This window comes from Lepus europaeus, chromosome 14 (assembly GCF_033115175.1).
Source record: "Lepus europaeus isolate LE1 chromosome 14, mLepTim1.pri, whole genome shotgun sequence".
NCBI classification, from domain to species: domain Eukaryota; kingdom Metazoa; phylum Chordata; class Mammalia; order Lagomorpha; family Leporidae; genus Lepus; species Lepus europaeus.
The window spans coordinates 3,261,742-3,285,275 of record NC_084840.1 but is presented as its reverse complement, the minus strand read 5'-3'; the positions used below and the strand labels follow the sequence as shown (position 1 = coordinate 3,285,275).

General features: G+C 45.3%; 1 protein-coding gene and 1 pseudogene across 1 annotated transcript in view; one reads left to right on the top strand and one right to left on the bottom strand.

Moving 5' to 3' along the window:
- HMCN1 (hemicentin 1) overlaps positions 1-23,534 on the bottom strand; it is a 447,479-nt gene that overhangs the window by 186,761 nt on the left and 237,184 nt on the right. Inside the window, exons 24-33 of the mRNA XM_062211414.1 lie at positions 22,829-22,988; positions 22,054-22,222; positions 19,195-19,322; positions 15,110-15,382; positions 14,380-14,475; positions 11,133-11,327; positions 9,317-9,447; positions 9,022-9,169; positions 7,281-7,407; positions 5,637-5,791 (exon numbers count right to left, since the gene is read on the bottom strand). Of these exons, the coding sequence (XP_062067398.1) occupies positions 5,637-5,791; positions 7,281-7,407; positions 9,022-9,169; positions 9,317-9,447; positions 11,133-11,327; positions 14,380-14,475; positions 15,110-15,382; positions 19,195-19,322; positions 22,054-22,222; positions 22,829-22,988 (1,582 nt within the window). The remainder of the gene's footprint in view (positions 1-5,636; positions 5,792-7,280; positions 7,408-9,021; positions 9,170-9,316; positions 9,448-11,132; positions 11,328-14,379; positions 14,476-15,109; positions 15,383-19,194; positions 19,323-22,053; positions 22,223-22,828; positions 22,989-23,534) is intronic.
- On the top strand, positions 16,561-18,156 carry LOC133773811 (inorganic pyrophosphatase-like; annotated as a pseudogene).

Sequence of the window (23,534 nt, the reverse complement as noted above, 5' to 3'; positions counted from 1 at the left end):
GCTCATTTGTTAGGTGAGCAAACCAATTAATTTCCTAATGGTGATCTAGTTAAGTCATATATGACTGCAACACGGAGAAAACACATTAGGTTGAGATTGAGAATATTAGCCTTTCACAGAGAACACCTGTTTGAAGAGTTAAGGTTGCTGGGGCAGCATCAATAGTCAATATTAAAAAGGGCAACTTTGCCTGAGCCTTTGCCACTCGACAGGTGTCAGTCACCAGTACTGCCTCACTCCTCCTGCTTATTCCAGAAGCCAAGGCCAATGTTGAAGAAACTGAAGAATGGGTCTCTAGGGCAGTCCGTGTAGAACAGGGAGAAAGATTCCCAGAGAAATCGAGAAAACACTAATCATTACAATTTGAAGTACAATCTGCTATGATTTGTTACATCTGAGGATGGTAAAATTACAAATATATGTGATGGGAAAAAGATTTAGGGGCCAGCGCTGTGGTGCAGCTTAAGCCTTTGCCTGCAATGCTGGCATCCTATACGGGCAGCTGGTTCCTGTCCCTGCTGCACCACTTCCGATCCAGCTCTCTGCTAAGGCCTGGGATACCAGCAGAAGATGGCCCAAGTGCTTGGGCCCCTGCACCCACGTGGGAGACCCCGAAGAAGCTTCTGGCTTCAGATCCACACAGCTCCGGCTGTTGCAGCCACTTGGAGAGAGAACCAGCTGGTGGAAGACCTCTCTCTGTTTCATCCTGTCTGTAACTCTGCCTCTCAAATAAACACATCTTTAAAAAAAGATTCAAAGAAGCTTACAAAGCCTATTAAAATGCCAAGTGTTTTTAGAAGTCCATGACTGTTCACCGCTGTGTTCATCAGCAAGCACTCTGTGTATGTACAACAGTCACATGCTGTTGATCCAGCAGTGCTAAGGGTGTCCTGAATTTGCTTTTAGCATCAGTGCCATGACTTCCTGCAGAACTGAATCCCCTGGCCTGACTCACCACGCAATGGCCTTAGAGGGGGTGAAGCGTTATTGCTACTGGGTACATGAATTCCCCCACAAATTTGCAGTGGATGTATTTTCTGACCTGATAGCTCTTGCAAAGATTGTCAGACCTTGAGACAAGCACAAAGGAAACTTTGGTATCCCAAAACTGATTAGCATTTGAAATTGAGGACCCTTGTCTAACATTCAGCTGGAATAGATTAAGTTAAATATGTATGGAGGGGAGATACAGGATTCTACAAATGCCTGCCAAGCAGTGAACACGCTCCAATCATATGTTTATGAACTGTTACCAGCCTTAGTATGTTTCCACTGATTTGATGTTGTCACTGATTTTAGATGTTTTCACTGATTTTATTTATTTGAAAGGCAAAGACAGAGACAGACACAGACACACACACACACACACACACACATGCATGCACCGAGGGAGAGAAAACGTGAAAGTGGTTGGATGGGGGGGAGGTCCTGACACCAACACAGGTGACCTGAATTGAGATCCTGGATCCTGGATTCAGCATGGCCCAGCCCTGGCTGTTGCTGGTGTTGGAAAGACATTTTCAAAGATGAAATAGGTAAAATCTCATCCCAATGCACCATCTAGAGCTGAATATTTGCAATCGATTTTAATGATAGTGCAAACTAACTCTGAACTCCAATGAAATGAAACATTACTCCCCGCTCCCAAATATTCCCATTGATCCTGTTAGCACACAAGTATTAGAAAAAAAATTTTAAAATCACAAAGGGAATTTCATCAATAAACAATTTTGTAGAAATCAATTTCTGTCTTGTTATGTAAGTATCTATAGAGTATTTTTTATTCTGCCTCATGGTCTGCAAAATCTAAAATATTTATGAAAAAGGTTTGCTTAAATTTTCCAAATAAATATGCATTTCACTTTCTGTATCATTTAATTCATATGTATTTGCCTAAGTCCTACACTTGGGGGTGTGGATAAAAGTTGTGGACACGCTGCATGTGCACAGCACCCATGCATGTACACACAGACTTTCCCATTGTTTAGGAATCTCCCGGGCCAAGCACAGCGGCCTCAGGTCTGCAAGCTGTCAATCTGCAGGAGCTCCACACAGGGTATTCAGAGGCCCTTCACACTCCTGTCTGCCACATTCTGTCCCCTGCTCCACACAGGGTATTCAGAGGCCCTTCACACTCCTGTCTGCCACATTCTGTCCCCTGCTCCTTCCCCTCACATCCATTTTGCCTCCATTTCTTTCCTTGAGCACAATGATCATTTCTACCTTGCAGCTGCACTGACCCACCTGCTTCATCCACATGAGTGTGTGTAAATGAGGAAAACAAGTGAATCCCGGAGGATGCACTTGTTATAGAGCCCTCTCTTCTGGATGCCTGAGGGCATCATACAAAGTGAACAAGGGGATTCTACGGCAAGGAACTCAAGCCCCATGTTAGGAGGAGTCCCACCAAATCACCAAATGTATGTGTCTCAGTCTGGCGTCAATGCAGATCAGGGAAGACCCTCAGCAACTTAGGGAAAACATCGCGCCTGCTGTCTACCTGGCCAGCTCTGGTCGGAGCAAACGGCAACAGTAACACTTCCGTTGATTACACACATCTGTTGATTAGCCATGATGTTTGCATGGCTAATCTTTCAGCAATGTTACTTTTTTTTAGAAGATACTTCCACCCATGATTGCTTTCCTCCACAGACTTGTACCTACAGAAAAAAATCACTTAAAAGCCTACCTAAAATATAGTATCTCTGATACAATAAAGCTATTCAAACTGTACATAAAGCCACTGTTTAAAAGGAAGATGTGGAATACTTATATAGAAGTCAAACAAGATTGCACACATTTTAAGTTCGAAGACAATGTATCCCTACGTAGACGTGACAAATGAGTAGCATTTACTGAGCTGTTACTGTAAGTAATCCACACATACATATCTAGCCTTTGATCCTCACAGTAACACCATTATATAGGAGCTAGCATTATTCCCATTTTACAGCTCAGAAAACAAAGCTATGAGGTATGAAGAAATTTGTCCGAAGTCACAAAGCTCATAGGTGGCAGCACTTGGGGTTAAAAAGTCTGTCTCAGAAACCCAAGTTCTTAATAATTACTTAACAACCAGTATTTTCCAACATAAATAAAGCACAAGCCACGTAGGTAACTTTAAATTTTCTTTTAGTCACACTAAAAACAGGAAATTAATTTTAATAATATATTCACTTAGACAAAATATCTTTGAAAAATAACTTCTGTGTCTACCAATGGGCACTATTAATTAGTTGCCTTACATTATTTTCCATGCAAAGTCTTTGATATCTGGTATGTATTTTATACTGAGGATCCGCTTGTTTGGACTAGCACCATTCCTAGTGTTTATAGTCACATGGACTAGTGTTTCTGATACTGCAGAGAGTGGCACTAGACCATTCCTTCAGGAAATATTTCATTCACTTAGCAAGCATTTCTTGGGAGCTGCTACTGTTCAACAGACATTAAAGTAGGGAATATGCCCAACAAAGATCTGCTCTTAAGAAATTTGGTGCCTGTGCCACGGCTCAATAGGCTAATCCTCTGCCTGTGGCGCCAGCACCCCAGGTTCTAGTCCCAGTCGGGGTGCCAGATTCTGTCCCAGTTGCCCCTCTTCCAGGCCAGCTCTCTGCTGTGGCCCGGGAGTGCAGTGGAGGATGGCCCAAGTGCCCGGGCCCTGCACCTGCATGGGAGACCAGGAGAAACACCTGGCTCCTGGCTTCGGAGCAGGGCGGTGCACTGACCACAGCAGCCATTGGAGGGTGAACCAATGGTAAAGGAAGACCTTTCTCTCTGTCTCTCACTGTCCACTCTGCCTGTCAAAAAAAAAAAAAAAAAAAAAAAAAAAAAAAAGAAAAGAAAAGAAAAGAAAGAAATTTGGATTCATGGGGCTGGCATTGTGACATAGCAGGTGAAGGCACTGCCTGCAATGCTGGCAGCTCATATGGGTGCTGGTTTGAGTCCCAGCTGCTCCACTTCCAATCCAGTTTCCTGCTGGTGGCCTGCTCCAAGTGCCTGGGCCCCTGCAACTCATATGAGAGACCCAGATGAAACTTCAGGCTCCTGACTTTGGCCTGGTCCAGCCCTGGCAGTGGTAACCATCTGGGAAGTGAAACAGTGGATAGAAGATCTGTCTCTTCCTCTAACTCCGACATCCAATTAAGTAAATAAATTAAAAAAAGAGTTTAGATTGTGGGGCCGGCACTGTGATGCAAGAGGGTAAAGCAGCTGCCTGCAATGCCAGCATCATGTCCTGACTGCTCCACTTCTGACTCAGCTCCCTGATAATAGCCTAGGAAAGCAATGGAAGATGGCCCAAGTGTCCGGGCCCTTGCCACCCAAGTGAGAGACCCAGAGGAAGCTCCTGGCTCCTGGCTCCTGGCTTCAGTCAGGTCAAGCGCTGGCTGTTTCGGCCATTTGGGGAGTGAGCCAGCAGATGGAAGATCTCTTTCTCTCTAACTCTTTCAAATAATTTTTTTTTAAAGTTTAGATTTCTTGGAGAGAAATAGCTAGTAAGTATAATAAATAAATAATTTAAAATCAGGCGACTTGTGACGAGCGCTGTGAAGGAAATGAAGTAGCAGAATGTGACAGAAAGCGGCTGCGTGGCTGCCGTGGTGGGGAACCCGGTGAGCAGCTGTCCTTCTGAAGTACCTGCACTTGCCTTCAGAGCCATCCACTATGCAAAGGAGAAGACAGGCAGTGAGCACAGCCCTGAGAGGCATCACTGGAGTACTGTGCCCTCCTCTGTTCTACTGTGTACTCTCTGTACCTCCAACATAATCGTCACGTGCTACCCATGGCTCCATTCATACAAAAGTAAAATGACTTTGGCCACCAGCACAGAAATGAAGGCTATGTCTCTGTTGGGGCACAGCTGGGAAAAACAGCAGCACAAACATAAAGCATTTAAAATATGATCATGGGGGTCCAGTGCTGTGGGACAGCGGGAAAAACCACCGCCTGCAATGCTGGCATCCCATATGGCCGCCGGTTCGAGTTTCGGCTGCTCCATTTCCAATCCAGCTCTCTGCTATGGCCTGGGAAAACAGTGGAAGATGGCCCAAGTGCTTGGGCCCCTGCATCCACATGAAGACCAGGAAGAAGCTCCTGGCTTCAGATTGACACAGTTCTAGCTGTTGTGACCATCTGAGGAGTGAACCAACGGCTTCTTTGCCTCTCCTTCTCTCAGTAACTCTGCCTTTCAAATAAATAAATAAATAAATCTTTAAAAAAATATGATCACATGTCAGGACAAAGACCCCAATGGTACAAAGTGGTACAGTTCAACTGTTTACGCATTTTCTGTTTTCTTCTATTTCAGACATCTGTACACTTTATAAAGCTTTAACTCCTTCAAGGTATACACATTTAATTTCTGTATAAGCTGACAAGTTAGGAAACTCTGGACCCATTAAGTGAAGAGTACAAGAATCACTGAGCGTATGAAAAAATTCATACTTGAAAATAAAACACCCTGGAGCAGGGTGCAGGGCGCTAGCCTTAGACGCATGCAGACAGGTTCCTTCTCCACGAGCATCATTCCAAATGAATGGCACTGAGTAACAGAGCAGTGCACACGAGAGGAAAGCCTGTCAATCTTCCATCAACAACGGTGACGGGGGCAGACAGCACAAGGACATCACACTTACGATAGACAGTCAGCTTTATGTCCTTGGCTTGCTTGCCGGCTGCGTTAGACACAGCACACTGGTAGCGCCCCTTGTCACTTCTTCGCGCATTCTTTAGATGCAGAATTTGTCCTCTGTCTAGAAGTTCAATATTGGGATCGCTCAACAACAAAGGCCTAGAAAAAATAAAAATTTATTCCATAAATTTTTTTTATTAAGGATTTATTTATTTTATTTTAAAGGCAGACTTACAGAGAGAGAGGGTGAGAAAGAGACAGAGAGAGAGAGAAAAGTTCCATCCACTGAGCTCACTCCCCAAATGGCTGCAATGGCCAGAGCTGAGCCAATCCAAAGCCAGGAGCCAAGAGCTTCCTCCAGGTCTCCTAAGTGGGTACAGTGGCCCAAAATACTTGGGCCATCCTCCACTGCCTTCCCAGGCACACCAGCAGGGAGCTGGATCAGAAGTGGAGCAGCCAGGGCTCAAACAGATGCCCACATGCCATGCCAGCACTGCAGGCAGAACTGCTTTCCCAGGTGCATTAGCAGGGAGCTGGATTGGAAGTGGAGCAGCTGGGACTAAACCAGCGCCCATATGGGGTGCGGCACTGCAGGCAGCGGCTTTACCTGCTATGACACAGCGCAGGCTCCCATAAGTTCATTTTTATTTGCCCATGTTTCCTCACTCATTCACCACAACAAAAATCACTTAGTGATAACAAGTTCAAAATAGAATCAAAGTTGATTAAAAATGTACAGTGATACAATTAGCACTCCTATTCAGAAGAATGAAATCACTAAACTGCTTTATTAATAGAAATTAGATAATCATCATTTTCAGATGAAAAGCTTCCCTATTTCCAACTTAACTTGTCTAATATTTATAATCAGTAGTGTCATTTTTTTCACTCATCCACTCTTACTCTTTATATTTGTTTTTATTACTAAGTATAGTTTAGTATGACACTCTAGAAAACTCGGGCTAAGTAATACTATTTTAAAAAGTATTCTCAGGGGGGCAGCATTGTGGCAAAATGGGTGACGCTGCTGTCCATGGCTTCAGCATCCCATATGGGTGCCAGTTTGTGTCCTGGCTGCCCAATTTCTGATCCAGCTCCCTGCTAATGCAGCTGGGAAAGCAGCAGAAGACAGCCCAAGTAGCTGGGCCCCTATCACCCACATGGGAGACCCAGATGAAGCTCCTGATTCCTGGTGTCACCCTGGCCCAGAACCAGCACATGAAAGACATTTTCATAGATGCCAATCAATAGTCTTCAGGGTACGAGTTTACAGCCTCCTCATCTGAGAACTGACCCCCCCATACTCCAGCTAACATTTGAGATTTCAATGCTTTACTTTTTTGTCTGCATGACCAGTGAAAATCAAAACTGTATTTATTTACATTCATCAAGTCATTGAGGGTGAATTTTTTTAGTATGTTAATTGCCTAACTATAATATAAAATCTCTTGCTTCTCTGAACATTTTTCATCACATTACATTTCATTGTTGGTTATCTTCCTTATTGATTTGTACAGTCTGGATGCAAGTGCCTATTCTGATGCACTGTAACCCTCCTGACTCCTGGCTACTTAGGCCTTGGCTTAACCTGCTCCCAGACTCCACTCAAATCCACGAACTGAGCAACAGACACAGCAAAGGTACTCACTTGCCGTCTTTGAGCCAGTGAATGTCGGGGAAGGGGGTGCCTGTGACCCGGCACTCGAGGGTGGTGCTGCGGCTGAGGACCACTGAGACTTCATCTGGGGAGCGGGCTCCTATCACGCTGGGCGGAACTTGAACAAAGACATTTTACCATGAGAATGTATGACTTAACAAACAGGGTTGGGAGCAGGGAAGCAGGTAACCATTGATTTCTATAATGTTTCAACAAATCGTTAATGTTAAAAATAAAATAGGACAAAATCTGTGTGCCCAAATATTAAATACAGAAACATTCATGAAAGATCTGTTATCTTAATATAGGATTCACTTGGAAGCATATATTCAACTCATATGCACAAGGTGTTTCATGAACCTGAAAATGTTTTCTGATTTAATTTTTGAATTTTTTGAGAGGTAAGGAGAGAAAGAAAGAGAGAAAGCAAGCAGGAGGGCTTGGGATTGCTCACATCTGCTGTTTCACTCCCCAAATGCCTGACTGAGCTTGTCAGAACCATGAGCCAGGAACTCAACCCAGGCCTCCCACGTGGGTGACAGGAAGCCAACTACTCCCAAAGTCTGCTAGAGTTGGACATGAAGTCAGGTATCCAATGTGGGATGCAGGTATCTTACCTGCTAGGCTAAACACCCACCTCTCCATGAACTTTTTTTTTTTTTTTTTTTGACAGGCAGAGTTAGATAGTGAGAGAGAACGAGACAGAGAGAAAGATCTTCCTTCCGTTGGTTCACCTCCCAAATGGCCACTACGGCCAGCGCACTGCGCCGATCCAAAGCCAGGAGTCAGGTGCTTCCTCCTGGTCTCCCATGCGGGTGCAGGGCCCAAACACTTGGGCCATCCTCCATTGCCTTCCCGGGCCACAGCAGAGAGCTGGACTGGAAGAGGAGCAACTGGGACAGAACTGGCGCCCCAACCGGGACTAGAACCCAGGGTGCTGGTGCCGCAGGCGGAGGATTAGCCTAGTGAGCTGTGGCGCCAGTTCCATGAACTTTTTGAAGTACCTTTATATAACTAAATATACTACTGTTATACATCAGAGATAATGAATGACATCATCAACTCTCATAAAGTTCAAGTTCTCGCATCATGCTGTCATGCTGCTTGAAATGCACTGCTTTTATCTCTTAAAAGAATGGTGCTAAAGCCCACTCAAGCTGTACAAGCTGTCACATGACAGGGTATGTGAGCTTTTATTTTGGGATTACGGAACACATCACACAGCTCCTGTACACCTGCCTCACATCTCAGCCTTGTCCTTCACCCTTCAGGAAAATGAGCAGACACTAGAGGTTTCAAGAGGGGAGGGGCATGTGTGGTCAGCTGTGTGTGTTAAGACCACACTGGCTGCTGAGTGAAGAATGGGCTAAACACAGCCACAAGTGAGTTGTACTGCACGACACCCTGGGTGGCTACTTGCTAGGGAACTTCCTGCCTACCTAACTGGAGAATTTGACATTAGTAATTTCCTGTTTTACAGAAGATGGTACTACTTTATTTTATTGGAGACTTTTGGGTCTACAACTCCAGGACTTCTCTGTATTACAAGCAATAAACACATTCAAACTTTCTGCATCAGGTTCTGAATAACCTCTATTAAAGACAAAAATACAGAGTGGAACAGATGGTGTTTCTTCTATCGATTTAATGTTTTGCTTTTTCAGTTACCTCTCTGTATACTGTGTAAGAAACGCATCTGAAGTACGGTTTTTTCAAAGCCCATCTTCCTTACCGAGCACATGGATATTAAAGTCCTTCTGAGAAGTGCCCGCGACATTCACTGCTCTGCAGGAGTATCGTCCCGAGTCCTGCAGCGTGGCCGAGGAGAGCTTCAGGATCCTCCCGTTGCTCACGGACTCAACAGTGCTGCTCTCAGGCACCTGCAGGGGCCCGAGAGGTCAGTGTTACCTCCAAACCGATACGAACACGTAATTAAACACTGAACTAAAATGTCTGCATCACTAATCGTGAAAAATGAACATCTGAACAAGTTCCTCTCAGTGCAGAAGCAAGGAGTGCCACATTACCAGCACGTCATCTTTGTACCACATGATGACGGGAGGTGGCGTCCCTTCTACGTCGCAGGAGAGACTGGCCAGCTGGTTTACCAACACGGACACATTCGTCACTTGCTCTTTATCTTTAATTACAGGAGGAACTGCAGAGACAGAAGTCACAGCCAGGCAGTCATCATAAGTATTACCCTAAAGTTTCTTTACAAAGGACTTTAGAAAGCAGATTCTGAGATTTACTGGCCAGAACAGCTAGTCATATTTAAGCATATACTTATTGTAGAAGCCTTAACCAACATATTTATATCCAAAAATTCTTACTATTATTATTTCAGGGTTTTAAATTCCATGGCAGAATTCAGGAAAAATTTAACATAGAACCTATGTATTTTACATACCACTCAAAACACAACCTGTTGTAGGGGGTATTAATTTTTTTTTTAAAAGGCCTTATTTATTTATTTGCAAAACAGAGTGACACAGAGAGAGGAAGAAACAGAGAAAAAGATCTTCTACCTGCTGGTTCACTCCACAAATGGTTACCAAAAGCTGGGGCTGATCTTGGCTAAAGCCAGGAGTCCAGAACTCCATGTGAATCTCTCCTGCGCATGGCAGAGGCCCAAGTGTTCAGGTCACCCTCTGCTGGCTCCCTGAATGCATCAGCATGGAGCTGGATCAGAAGCACAGCAGCTAGGACTCGAGCCAGCTCTCCATTATGGGATGCGGTGTTGCAGGTGGCGGTTTAACCCACTGCACCACAAGGTTGGTACCAAGAGGTCTCAATTTAAGTCACAGGAGCCTTAAATTCCTTTTTTTTCTTTAATTTTTTTTTGACAGGCAGAGTTAGATAGTGAGAGAGAGAGACAGAGAGAAAGGTCTTCCTTTTGCCGTTGGTTCACCTTCCAATGGCCGCCGTGGCCAGCGCGATGTGGCCGGCGCACTGCGCTGATCCAAAGCCAGGAGTCAGGTGCTTCTCCTGGTCTCCCATGCGGGTGCAGGGCCCAAAGACTTGGGCCACCCTCCACTGCACTCCCGGGCCATAGCAGAGAGCTGGCCTGGAAGAGGAGCAACCGGGACAGAATCCAGTGCCCCGACTGGGACTAGAACCCGGTGTGCCGGTGCCGCAAGCGGAGGATTAGCCTATTGAGCTGCAGTGCCAGCCAGGAGCCTTAAATTTCTATGAAAGCCAATATTCACCAAATTTTCAAATGCATATGGCATCTTACTAATGCAAAATGGCATATGTACAAGATTTTTACTTAAGGGTTCTACATAATAGCAAACACCTGGTAATAATCTCAACACTTATCATTAATAAAGCAAGGTTAAATAAATCATTGTATAGCTACACAGTGGCATACTATAGATAGTTAGGAATACTGAATAATTCCCAAGATAAGCCATTTTGTGAAGCAGATGAAATGCAGACTAATGAGTATAACTTTCTATTCTATGTAAGTGAAAAGAAAATAAGTATTATACATCCATATTTTATTGTAACTTATCTAAACACACACACACACACACGTACACCCACAAAGTGGCACTTCCCCTTCCTCTAGAGAGGACCAATAGATGGCCCAGCTCAGGTCAGGAGGCTTTTACTATGTACCTTTGCTACCACTGGGTTTCAAATAATGTGAAGTTACAATGAAAAGTAACATGAACTTTTAAATCAAATAAACAATCAGAATACCAGTTTCTGTTTGATAACACATTTATTCACATTAATATTACATGAATACCACATTGAAGAAATAATTTAAATATTTAATAACTAGAAAACTTACATATCCCCTTAGATGGTCTTGGCATCTTCATTGGGACTTACCATGGACTTTGAGGTTGTATTTCCTCTCTGCGGTGCCGGCTTCATTGACTGCCACACAGATGTAGTCCCCACTATCAGACGGTGCAACGGAAGCAATGACCAACAACCTGCCGCCTTCCAGGACAGAGATACCAGGCTCTCTGCCGGTCAGCTCTCTACCATTGTGTAGCCATTTGACAGTGGGCTTGGGAGTACCTAAATGAGAAATTAAAGCCTCATGCTATTTTACCAAAAAAAATCAGAAATCATTATTAAATATAAAATGTATCAAGGAGAATTAAAATTTTTGTTACGATTATAATGTGCACCAACAGGTACTATGTACTTTTCTGACACGACAATTTGAAGACGCAATGCGAAGTAATGCCTCTAATTCCTGACAACTGTGAGACCCAAAGTCCCTGGTGTGAAGTTTATTGGAGCTGTTTTCATTAGAATACCCACAATGACGATGACAGTAAACAGCATTTTCTTGGTGAGTTCCCAGTGACAATTAGGAAAAAAAAAATGCATTAATTCAATTGATAAAATACAGTGAGGTTTAGGAGTAAAGACAAAACTAAGGTACTCCCACAGGAACAAGACTGCCTAGCCAGAGTGTACACTGATGCATAGAAAAGATGCTTTCTAATTCACTTTTTCAAAGGCCTGATATGGTAAAGATAAGGAACTTCTATCCACACATCTTCTGGAAATCTCACTCAGTTAAATCAAGGATAGTAGCTCAACTCTTGAGAAAACACAGTTGAGGAAGCAGTGAGCAGAATTGCTCTCCAGGATTTATTTATGACAAAGAGAGTGAATGGAAGTAAGGTGCTGATAAATCAAAATGACAGAACCACTGTAGAGTGAGCAGCAGAGCCAAAATGAGTATCAGAACGAGACGAAGAACAACTCTACTAGGAATAAGTGCACTCTTCAGCAATCAGTGTGCCAGGCACTCCTCTAAATTAAAAATCTACTTAATCCCTATGAAGATAAAAAATAAGCACATGAAATAAAATTAATATTACAAAAGACTGTTAATGATCCTGTGTTACATGATAAAAATGTGGAAAGATGGGTAAGGACAGAAGAATGGCAGGAATACACAGAATTCCACTGCACTAGACTCAAGTTGAGGTACAGACTTATAAAGGCTAGGAAAGTTAAACCTTTAGGATAAAGGAAAGCAAAGATTGGCCTATTTACTGTGCTCGTAGTCAAACATCGACTGATAAGGCAGGGAAAATAAAACAGAGGGACGCCAGTTGTCTGGTCAGGCTGTCAAGGCAGGAGTCACAATTACTACTTACATTCTACTCATGCTTTCATGAATGTCTACCACACTTTGTTGAGTTAATAAGTGACAACAAAAATGAACAAACAAAAGAAACAAGCTGCGTTATCTTCAATCTACAAATGGTAAAGCTACCACGATCAAGACATAATTCATAGCAACACATAATGAAAAGGCATCCAGGTACTTTAAATGAACTCCCAGGTGAAAATGAATGAGGCAGAGAGGCTTTTTCAGAGTAGAGAGGACATCAGGGATCCGGTGGAGAACAGGGAGCAGCGGGTGCTGCAGGCAGGTGAGTGGTGGGGATCCCGTGAGAACAGGGAGCAGTGTGTGTGCTGCAGGCAGGTGAGTGGTGGGGATCCCGTGAGAACAGGGAGCAGCGGGTGCTGCAGGCGGGTGAGTGGTGGGGATCCCGTGAGAACAGGGAGCAGTGTGTGTGCTGCAGGCAGGTGAGTGGTGGGGATCCCGTGAGAACAGGGAGCAGCGGGTGCTGCAGGCAGGTGAGTGGTGGGGATCCCGTGAGAACAGGGAGCAGCCGGTGCTGCAGGCAGGTGAGTGGTGGGGATCCCGTGAGAACAGGGAGCATGGGTGCTGCAGGCAGGTGTGTGGTGGGGATCCCGTGAGAACAGGGAGCAGCGGGTGCTGCAGGCAGGTGAGTGGTGGGGATCCTGTGAGAACAGGGAGCAGCCGGTGCTGCAGGCAGGTGAGTGGTGGGGATCCCGTGAGAACAGGGAGCAGTGTGTGTGCTGCAGGCCGGTATGTGGTGGGGATCCCATGAGAACAGGGAGCAGCGGGTGCTGCAGGCAGGTGAGTGGTGGGGATCCCGTGAGAACAGGGAGCAGTGTGTGTGCTGCAGGCGGGTGTGTGGTGGGGATCCCGTGAGAACAGGGAGCAGTGTGTGTGCTGCAGGCAGCTGAGTGATGGGGATCCCGTGAGAACAGGGAGCAGTGTGTGTGCTGCAGGCGGGTGTGTGGTGGGGATCCCGTGAGAACAGGGAGCAGCGGGTGCTGCAGGCGGGTGTGTGGTGGGGATCCCGTGAGAACAGGGAGCAGTGTGTGTGCTGCAGGCGGGTGTGTGGTGCTGAGCACCCAAGATCCTTACTCTTCTTAAGCAGCTTTCCTGCCAGACCCTCACTGCCTCCTGAGACACAAAAGCTCGCTAAGTTACTGTTTAATATGGGCAGAAAGTGGAGTAATCACTGGTGACAGCCACCATTCAGAAAGATGGAAAAGCTTGCTAGAGAGACGGAGTTGGCCTTGAGCACAGGCACACGTGGGAGCACTCAGGAGCAGGCCACGGCAGCCCTTGAGGAGGGCCACGCTTCGGCTGTGCCAGACTGCCACCGTGCAGTGGGAGTCACTGCAGAACCACAGCAGAGGGAGTCCTGAACCACGGAGTCAGCACCCACAGCAAGGGTAAGAGGGACACGCCTCTTTCTCATCTGAGGGGACAGCAGCAACCTGTGGCCAGGCAACGTGGTGGCACAGAGCCAGAAATTCAGGGAGAGGAAGGGCTTGCAAACAAGCTGCCAACTGGTCCTGGGATTACCAGCTGAAAGCAGACACAGGAGAAGGGGTTTTTAAGAACAGAAATGTTCAGAAGGAAAGGACACTAATAACTTATACTTCTGGCTAACAGAGATAAATCTCGAGTATTCTGAATAGCTGCAGTGTCACATTTAAGAGGAAAATCATACTGAAAAAGAATGAAATACACACAAGGAAAACAGATTTGATCGGCCACATGTGAAAGAAGGGAAAATCTCCATAAAATACAATTCTTAGGAGGGAAAAACGCCTGTTCAAAAAGCTGTTTGTGAAAGAGAGGTCAGCTTTTACCAAACTCACATGTTAGAACAAGGACAGACTGACAGTGGAATTTCATAGTAATGATGATAATGACGATTCAGGTTCAATACAGTGGAATGATATTATGGCAATGCCTATAACTCTGGGTAGTACACACCTCTTACAGGGCATGGAAACGCAATGCGTTGCTTGGCCACTCTTTCCTGGAATGGAGTGTTAAATGGAGAGTCTACCTCCTCCACTGTGGGTGGTTCTGTGAGAAAAACAAGTGTAGTATCAGTGGCTTTTCTTGGGCAACTTCAGATGCTGCTGAGGCATCAGCAACCACCTGCATCGATCAGCAGTTATGCCTATTACCCTGAAACATGACTGAACATGATGGATTCTTGGCCAGAACAGCCCAGAAGTAGGGCTTGGCTTTGTCATGACTTTCTCACCTGCCTAGAACACGCCAGACTCCTGGCAGGAACTGGAGAAGCATGTGCTGCTCGAGAGAATAGACACTGATCGTTCACACCTCAAAACACGGCCAGAGCCAGAGGGGGGCAGTGCACCTTGACCTCCAAGGGACAGACTGTAAGACGAGGACCTGTCACTGAGAATGAAGTCCTACTCCAATGCCCTCAGCCCCCCGCTTCCCTCAACCAGAAGCGGTGCACAGGGGACTATCCACAGTGCTTTCCATTGCCTGCATCTCCCACAGCAACGTCTGTAGATATGCAAGAATTGACGCAGGCTGCGTGGGAGAACAGTAACGTTTCTTCATGAATGGTCTCCTTTTAGTTAGAGTCACAAAAGATCATCAGAGAGGTCTTCCTCGCTCATACAGACCCTGGCGCTTTCCCTACTCCCTGCCCCCACCGCGAGCGTTCCACGTCATACAGCACCTTGGACATGTAGCGTTATCTCCGCTTCGTCACTGCCTGCTATGTTCGTGGCGACACATGTATAAAGGCCAGCGTCTGAGAGCGCGGCTTGCTGCAGGCTCAGAGTCCCGTCGGGATGGCTCAGGCGCTGTACCCCATCGAGCGGCAGGGTCCGTCCGCCCTTCACCCAGGTCAGGACAGGGCGAGGCGTCCCTTGGGCATTGCAGGGAACATCCACTGTCTGCCCGACCCGGACTTTCACATGTTTTGGGCCACGCTGTATCTTTGGAGGCACTGGAAATAACAATGGAAATTAATGATTCAACCAAAGAAAAGTTTAAATGGAAGCTCCTTACCGTGAAGCATCATGGAAAAGTAGAACAATCTCAAGCTGGAGATCTGGAACCAGGGTCAGACTGCTCACCAGCTGTGGGGTACAGGGGTGGCCACAGGTGTCCTGAGGCCTGTTCCCCTCTCAATGCAGCAAAATCCCACTCCATTACATGAATGACAGGACATAACAAATACAAAACGGCCTTCCAAACCTGAGCAATAGCAAGTATTTGAAAAATATAATTTAAGGTTTCAAAACCTCCTATAATGGCCGGCGCCATGGCTTAACAGGCTAATCCTCCGCCTTGCGGCGCCGGCACACCAGGTTCTAGTCCTGGTCAGGGCACCGATCCTGTCCCGGTTGCCCCTCTTCCAGGCCAGCTCTCTGCTGTGGCCAGGGAGTGCAGTGGAGGATGGCCCAAGTGCTTGGGCCCTGCACCCCACGGGAGACCAGGAGAAGCACCTGGCTCCTGCCATCGGAACGGCGCGGTGCCCCGGCCGCAGCGCGCCTACCGCGGCGGCCATTGGAGGGTGAACCAACAGCAAAAAGGAAGACCTTTCTCTCTGTCTCCCTCTACTGTCCACTCTGCCTGTCCAAAAAAAAAAAAAAAAAATCTCCTATAAGAGGCAATCCAGACACTTTTGCTAACCTAAGAGTGAAACAGAAGGCACACCTGTCCCGCGCTCCGTTTGTCCTCTGCGCAGGGGCGTTAGGAAGCCCCCCCTAAGGTGTCTGTGGATTTCAGAGGAGGGGCTTGGCCTCTGTCACTTCCCTTTGTCTGCCTCCCTTCAGAAATCCAAGTGAAGGAATTTATGTCAACAATTGCAAAGGATTCCTGCTTTCCACACCAATGCCCTGTGTATTGTGCAGTCACTTTGAGCCACAGGTGTTTTTTTTTTTTAATTAATTAATTTGAAAGGCAAAGCAAGAGAGAGATCAAGATCTTCCGTCCCCCAGATGGCCACAACAGCCAGATCTGAAGCCAGGAGCCAGGAACTCCATCTGGGTCTCCCACAGGGGCCTGGGTCCAAGGACCTAGGCCTCTTCTGCTGCCTTCCCAGGCACATTAGCAGGGAGCTGGATAAGAACTGGAACAGCCAGGACTGGAACCTGTCTTCTATTATGGGATGCTGGTATCATGAGCAGCAGGTTTGCCCCAAAGATCATTATTTTAGGAAAGAAAACCAAAGGTCCGAGAGGTTAGGTGATAAGTGAATGCCCTAGAGCTGTAAACAGGACTCCCATCTGGTCTCCAAACCTTGCGCGACCATTTGGTCCTGTCAAACTGCAGGATGCAGCAGACTAATTAGAGTGGTCAAGAGGGCAATGAATCCAGGAAGCAGGACTTTTACAGTCGCAGAGCTATTTGAATATGAGAGCACTTCAGAAAGCAACTGTGTGTTGTGCAACAACGACACGTGTGCCTCTCCTGCCAGCTACCGCTGAGTGCAGGCTGCTGGCTGTGTGGCAGCAGCCACGGCCCCATCTCCAGCACGGAGTGTCTTCAGCGGGGAGCCACTGGCTGGGCCCTCTACCCATGAGGATGGCATCTTCCTCAAAACTGACAAAGGGCGACATACTCCTCCATTCATGATGTTGCAATTGGTGCAAACAAGGATGCGAAGTACAATGCTGGCCTAATGCAAAAAGGGAGATTGCTATAAAGGGCCCTTTAAATCCAATGAAACAGAATGTGAAGAAAAAACTCCATCACACCACCAACTTGTTCCCTTACAAGGAACTATGGCCCATCCCTCAGACTTGGGAAGGCCCCCGTCACAATGGCAAATACACTGGCTGTTCTTAAGACAAGGACTGAACTGATGAGTGTGAAACTCCAAGAAAGGTGTGTGCAAGAGTGAAAGTGTGCAATGGGCATATTGTGACTGATGAAGTGGAAACTGACTGGACGGTCAGGGCCTTTAATGTGCACAATCCTGATGAGGCCAATTATAATGACATTAATGATATCAAAAAACTGAAACCCAGCGACTTAGAAGCTCCTGGGGACTGCTTTAGAGGGTTCAAGTTTCCTGATAGAAAAAGAGAAAATGAACTTGCTTTCATTGCAGAATTTAAAGATAAGGACTTTGCAGTCAAAATTATTAAAAGCACTTATGACTACTGGAAAGCTTTAGTGACTAAGACGATGGAAAGAAAAGGAATCAGCTGTGGCGTGGTGCACGAAGCTGCCACCTGCAACGCCAGCAATCCTTTGGGCACCAGTTTGAGTCCTGGCTGCTCCACTTCCGGTCCAGCTCCTTGCTAATGCATTTGGGATAGCAGCAGAGGATGGCCCGAGTCCTTGGGCCCCTGCACTCACATGGAAGACCCAGAAGAAGCTCCTGGCTCCTGGCTTCGGCCTGGCGTGGCTCTGGGCTTTGTGGCCATTTGGAGAGGGAACCAGCAGACGGGAGATTTCTCTCTCTCTCTGTCTTCCTCTCTAACTCTGCCTTTCAAATGGATAAATAGAACTTATGAAAAAATCAGCTACATGAAGACAACAACATCTGAGAACCTCTCCAAGTGTGACCCCGATGCAGCCAAAGCTGCTGAGGCTGCTGGAGCCCCAGCAGGTGCCTCTGCCTGCCCAACACCAGCGGAAGCAGACAAGTGGCCCCATCACCACAAACACCAGTGTGGTTTCTCTGGAATACAAGCTGATGCTGCTGAAGCCTACTCACCTGGAAGCCTTGGATGCAAACGGAGTTGCTCTTCACTAAGCCAACATTGACAAGACTCATCTAACTACAGCAACTGCTGCTGGGACTCATCCAGTGCATTCAGAATACAATCTGTCCAAAACTGCTTCCCATTATTTCAACTAAGGTAACTTTTATGTAATATTTATTTATTTATTTATTTGACAGAGTTAGACAGTGAGAGAGAGACAGGGAGAAAGGTCTTTCCTCCATTGGTTCAGCCCCCAAATCGCCGCCATGGCCAGAGCTACGCCGATCCAAAGCCAGGAGCCAGGTGCCTCTCCCCCAGTCTCCCATGAGGGTGCAGGGGCCCAAGCACTTGGGCCATCCTCCACTGCCTTCCCTGGCCACAGCAGAGAGCTGGACTTGAAGAGCAGCAACCAGGACCAGAACCCAGTACTCACATGGGATGCTGGCGCCGCAGGCGGAGGATCAACCAAGTGAGCCACAGTGCCAGCCCTTAAGATAACTTTTATTTACACACTTACATAACAGCAAAGGTGATCTGGAAGTCATTTGTGAGTAGATGTGTGAAAGTAACACATACTAGGTGTATATGTTTATTGTGTGTGAGGAAACAGAATTAATTTTTTGCACAAAAATAATTTTTTAATTATTTTAATTCCATTTTCCGCGTTGTGTGAGGATAAATTTTTATGCACCAAAATAATTAATTTTCTAATTTCCATTTTAATTTCATTTTCTACAAACTTTTTCAAGTTCTTACATATTAAAAATGACCATTTAAATACCAGTATAGGTTCTTTCTTGAGAATCAAAGTACATCCTACAGCCTATACATCTTTCCTTCTATATAGCAATGAGAGTCCTATTTTCAACTAGAAGCAGTGACATACAAAAATTTAATACAGTCCCTTTGAAAAAGGCAAAAAAAGTGATTTGGAGAGAGAAGATGCACCGGTCAGAGCACATGTCAGAAAGTCCCAAGTCTCAGGCTTTCAGCCTCTTTGGGTCACCCAGTGTACAGTGTGGAGGTTCGCTATTGCAGAAGCTAGGATTACGAGGTGTCCCAGTGGCCTATCAGCACATACGATGATCTCGAAACTCACCATGGACATTTAACTTCACAGACTGAGTCACGTTCCCCGCAATGTTTGTGGCAACACAGAGATACAGCCCAGAGTCTGAAATGCGGCTCTCGATGATCTTCATGGACCCAGAGGGGAGGAACGTGTGTCTAAACAGAAAACACACAGCAGGTGAAAGCACGCAAGAGGTCAGATGCTCCCTGCACAGCTATGCCTCCAGGCTGAAATTTCTACTCTGCGAAGTTTCGGAAGCCCTTCTCCCATCTGTAATGCATATCCATACACCATAAAGTCAGGAATTCTCATAATTATTTTACGATATTCTTACAAACACAAAATTAGTTTCTTTTATCCTTCGGTCCAACCTAATGATCTGAAATGACCAAATAATGGAACACCTAAGTTACAGCTACACCAACCAAAATATTATTTTAGTAAACTTTGTATTTATATTTTTGACCAAATGAATCAACCTTTCTATAGCATTAATTATACAGTATCCACTCTCAAATATATAAATTTAAAATTAACTGCAGAATTTTGTATTAGTTAATGAATATGTTGATCAAAATTTTATTTCTGAACCCCATCTCGTATGTTACCTTGGCACTGAGTATTTTTCCTACAGGCTTCATAAACCAGTGTATGGAAATAAAGGCATAAGAAAGTACTCACATTCTCAAATATATGTTGGACATATATTTGTGCAGTTGGATGAACCAAATAGAAAAAGTTTTTACATTAAATTTTGTTCAGATACTTTTAAGGGAGTATAGAGGACAGACAGACCTAACATTAAAATTTCTTAAAAAGCTAAAGCAAACAAAGTGTACTATTGGCTCAGAGACACACAAATAGTTAAGTAGTTAAGGAAAGAATCTCCCAAAAGATCTAAGTGTGTACAAGAAGTCAACACGTAATATGCACCATCAGAGGAGATATTGCAAAATGGAAGGAATGGAGTAACTATTCAATATGATTCAGGCAGCGGGGTTTCCAAATGAAAAGAATAAACAAAATTAGAGCACTACCTAATATTATATTACATACAAAATAAGAATTCAGGTGGATTAACGTCCAAAATGTAAAAAAAAAAAAAAAGCTTAAAATTTTTGAATAAAACACTGAAGAATTTCAAAAATTTATATAATTTCAAAAATTTATAATCTTCATAAAGAACACACAAAAAGTACAAATCTGAAAAAGAACTGATTAATACAGTGAAGTTCTTAAAAATTTAGAACTTCTGCACAACCACTGTACATAAACAAACTTAAAACCAGAGCAACAGACTGAAATAAGATTTCTCCCCACTCACACCCACACACTCCCCGTTACCAAGAACAAAGACCAAATTTCTACATTCAACAAGACGGACAAGTCACCAGAAAACTGCACACACACTTTGGCAGCTCGCAGATGAGACAATGGCCAAGAAACATGCCCAAGTGCTCTCTGCTCATCTGAGCCTGTCACAGGAAAATTAAAACACAGGGACCACTTCACACCCGCCAACTGGCACAGCCACGTCAGTCCATCACTGCTGTGCGGAGCAGCAAGTGCACACAGGCACGCCGAAGGGGAGCCAGCAGTGCCCTCGTGGAGAGCTGTGTAGAGGGTCTACTCATCTGGAACACGAACGTACTGACCAGAAACTGGCCAACAGGAACCGATAAATAAACAGAGAGATAATAAAAAAGATACTAGTTTAAAAAGCTGTGCTTGCTAAACCTAAACAAAAAACAATTAGAAAGAAAAACTAACCAGAATATCCACAAACAGGGGACTGGATAAATAAAATACAGGATAAGCATACAGCAGCTGAAGAAAATGAACTGACTCTGCCTGTTTAACAGTGGATACATGCTGAGGCAGGAGAGCAAGTAAAATAAAAAATACGTTACAAGGGCAAACTGAAACCAGACCACCAAGCAAAATTGAGAACAAGAAAAGCAGTATTCCCTATGTTAAGGAAGTATGTCGAGGATGGACACTAAGTTTGTGGTAATGTTTGTCCTGGGGAAAGAGGAAACTAATTCTATCTAGGGAAGGGAGCAACAGAACTTCAACTTTATCCATAATACTGGATTTTTTTATTAAAAAAGATTCAAGAAACACCTTTTTTTCAAAGAGATCATCAAGCTGTACAAAGTCATTCTTGTTTATTTTTTTCCTCACAGTGGTAGGGAAACTATGCCAGCATGAGTTTCTGTCTTCATAATCACACATCAATGAGTCTAACAGACGATAGCTGTAATTCTCATTCTACCAGAGACTAATGGAACGATGTTGAGCTGACACAGTAATTGAGACCTAGAGCTTGAGGCTGTGAAATGTACATTATCTTCTATAATTCCACACAGGCAAGAAGATGGGAGGAGAAATCCATCTAAAACGGAGCTGGAGATAATCTGAGCTCACATCTGGGTTCCAGAAAAGGCCCTGGAAGTGCTCCGAGACTCCCAGATGCACTGTCTCACTGGGTAAGGGTGAGTCAAGGTGACGTCCCTAACCATCTATCTAGTGAAAGCCAGACCTGAACACAGAGCCTCCACGGGGCTTCACTGCTGCTGTGGGTTAAGAGAATTCCACACAAGCTGCACACGTGGGGTTAACAGGAACTTACCCACAGACCGGCTCCACTGTTGAAGTGGGAAACTACAGCAAAGTGGAGTCTAGCGCTTTTGACATTAAAGAATGACTTAGAAGGTCTATGTATTTCCTGGGGCTCAGTTGTACATGTGAATTATCTTAAGTTTTGCTTTTTGGTTTTTTTGTTGTTGTTGTTTTTCGCCTGGACATCTGGAAACTTGAACAGGCATGACCACCTGTGACAGGCAGACGTGTTTCTATGACTGCGGGTCAACTCAAGCCTCCTACCTTGGTGAGAAGGGTGAGATGAGCTGGGTCTCCTTGGCCCAGGTGACAGTGGGTGGGGGCAGGCTCTTCACTTCACAGGGAAGTGTCACCTCCTCCCCTGCCAGGGTGGAGATCTCCACGGGCTTGTCCGGGGACAGTCCTCGCTGGTCCCCAAGCACTCGGGGCCTCACTAAAATAAACACATGTTGGACATTGGAAACAAAGCACAGTTTAAATCTGCGTTCAAATGTGGACTCCCATGGTCTTCAGTAACTTATTAAAAGATGCTGTTTATGCCCAAGTCTCAGCGTGTATCTAAGGTTTTCCATGAATATGTTGATTATGAGAGCAGAAAGGGAAAGGGTGAGAAGCTTCCTTGTCAGCACATCTTTTCAGAACGCAGGGAGGAGGTCGGCGGACACATCCTCTTGGAGTCTGCCATCTGTCCAAGCCGGCCCTCCAGGCAAAGCACTACCCAAGACATAGCTGAGGTTTGGCTGTGCTGGGAATTCTAACTAACTGGTGTTGCTAAGGACGGTTGGGTGTAATAAGCATGCTTCTTGGGAAAACACCATAAAAATTTTCCAAACGACCATGCAATTACTTCCCTGAAAAACAGAATCTCAGCAGAGCAGACTTTGGTTGGCAATGAAGATGTAGTTTTGTTAAAACTACAAACTTGTGGGAACAATTCACTTGAGGGGTATAGCTATATGTTGTTGGCATTTGGGAAAGAACTGTGAATTTTGGCACAGAAAGATGTGCCAAAGAAAAATGGTCCCCCACCAGCTCTCACCGTACACGGTCAGCTGCACCTTCCTTTTGGCGTAGCCGGCTGCATTGGTGGCTGTGCACACATACTCCCCACTCTCGTCGCCCCCGGGGGACACCACATACATACTTCCGTCTGCCCCTGTCGAAAACCTAGCACTGCTGCTGGAAATCACCTCTCCCTTCTGCAAAACACAATGAAAAACAAAGAGGTTTTTAAACGTTTGTTTAAGGAAATAAATGGGTGACTTCATATCTGGATGAGGAAGAGAAATAAAAAAGATTTCCAAGGAGAAAAAGACTAGATTTTTTAAAAAATGGTAAACGGAAGAAAGTTACTTATAACAAAAATCAGACAAATAAAAGTGCAAAAAGTGTTATTTCTCTGCAACAAACCATGTGCCTTTCATTGCAAAGCTACTTAAACAGTAATGGACGGGACAGTGAGTGAGTACGCTGTGCCATGTACATCTGAGCACTTCACAGGAATTTACCATGACTTTTAACATTAACCACCATCTTTTCTTTGAGAGACAGACAGAGCTCTCATAGCTGCTGTTTTACTCCCCAGACGCCTGCAGCAGTAAGTCTGGACCCAGGATGAAGCCAGGAGCCAGGGACTCGATGCAGGCTCTCCTGCTGGGGGCAGGAACCCAATCACTTGAGTCATCTCCACTCCCTCCCAGGGTCTGCACTGGCAGGGAGGTGGAGTCAAGAGCTGGAGCCGGGAA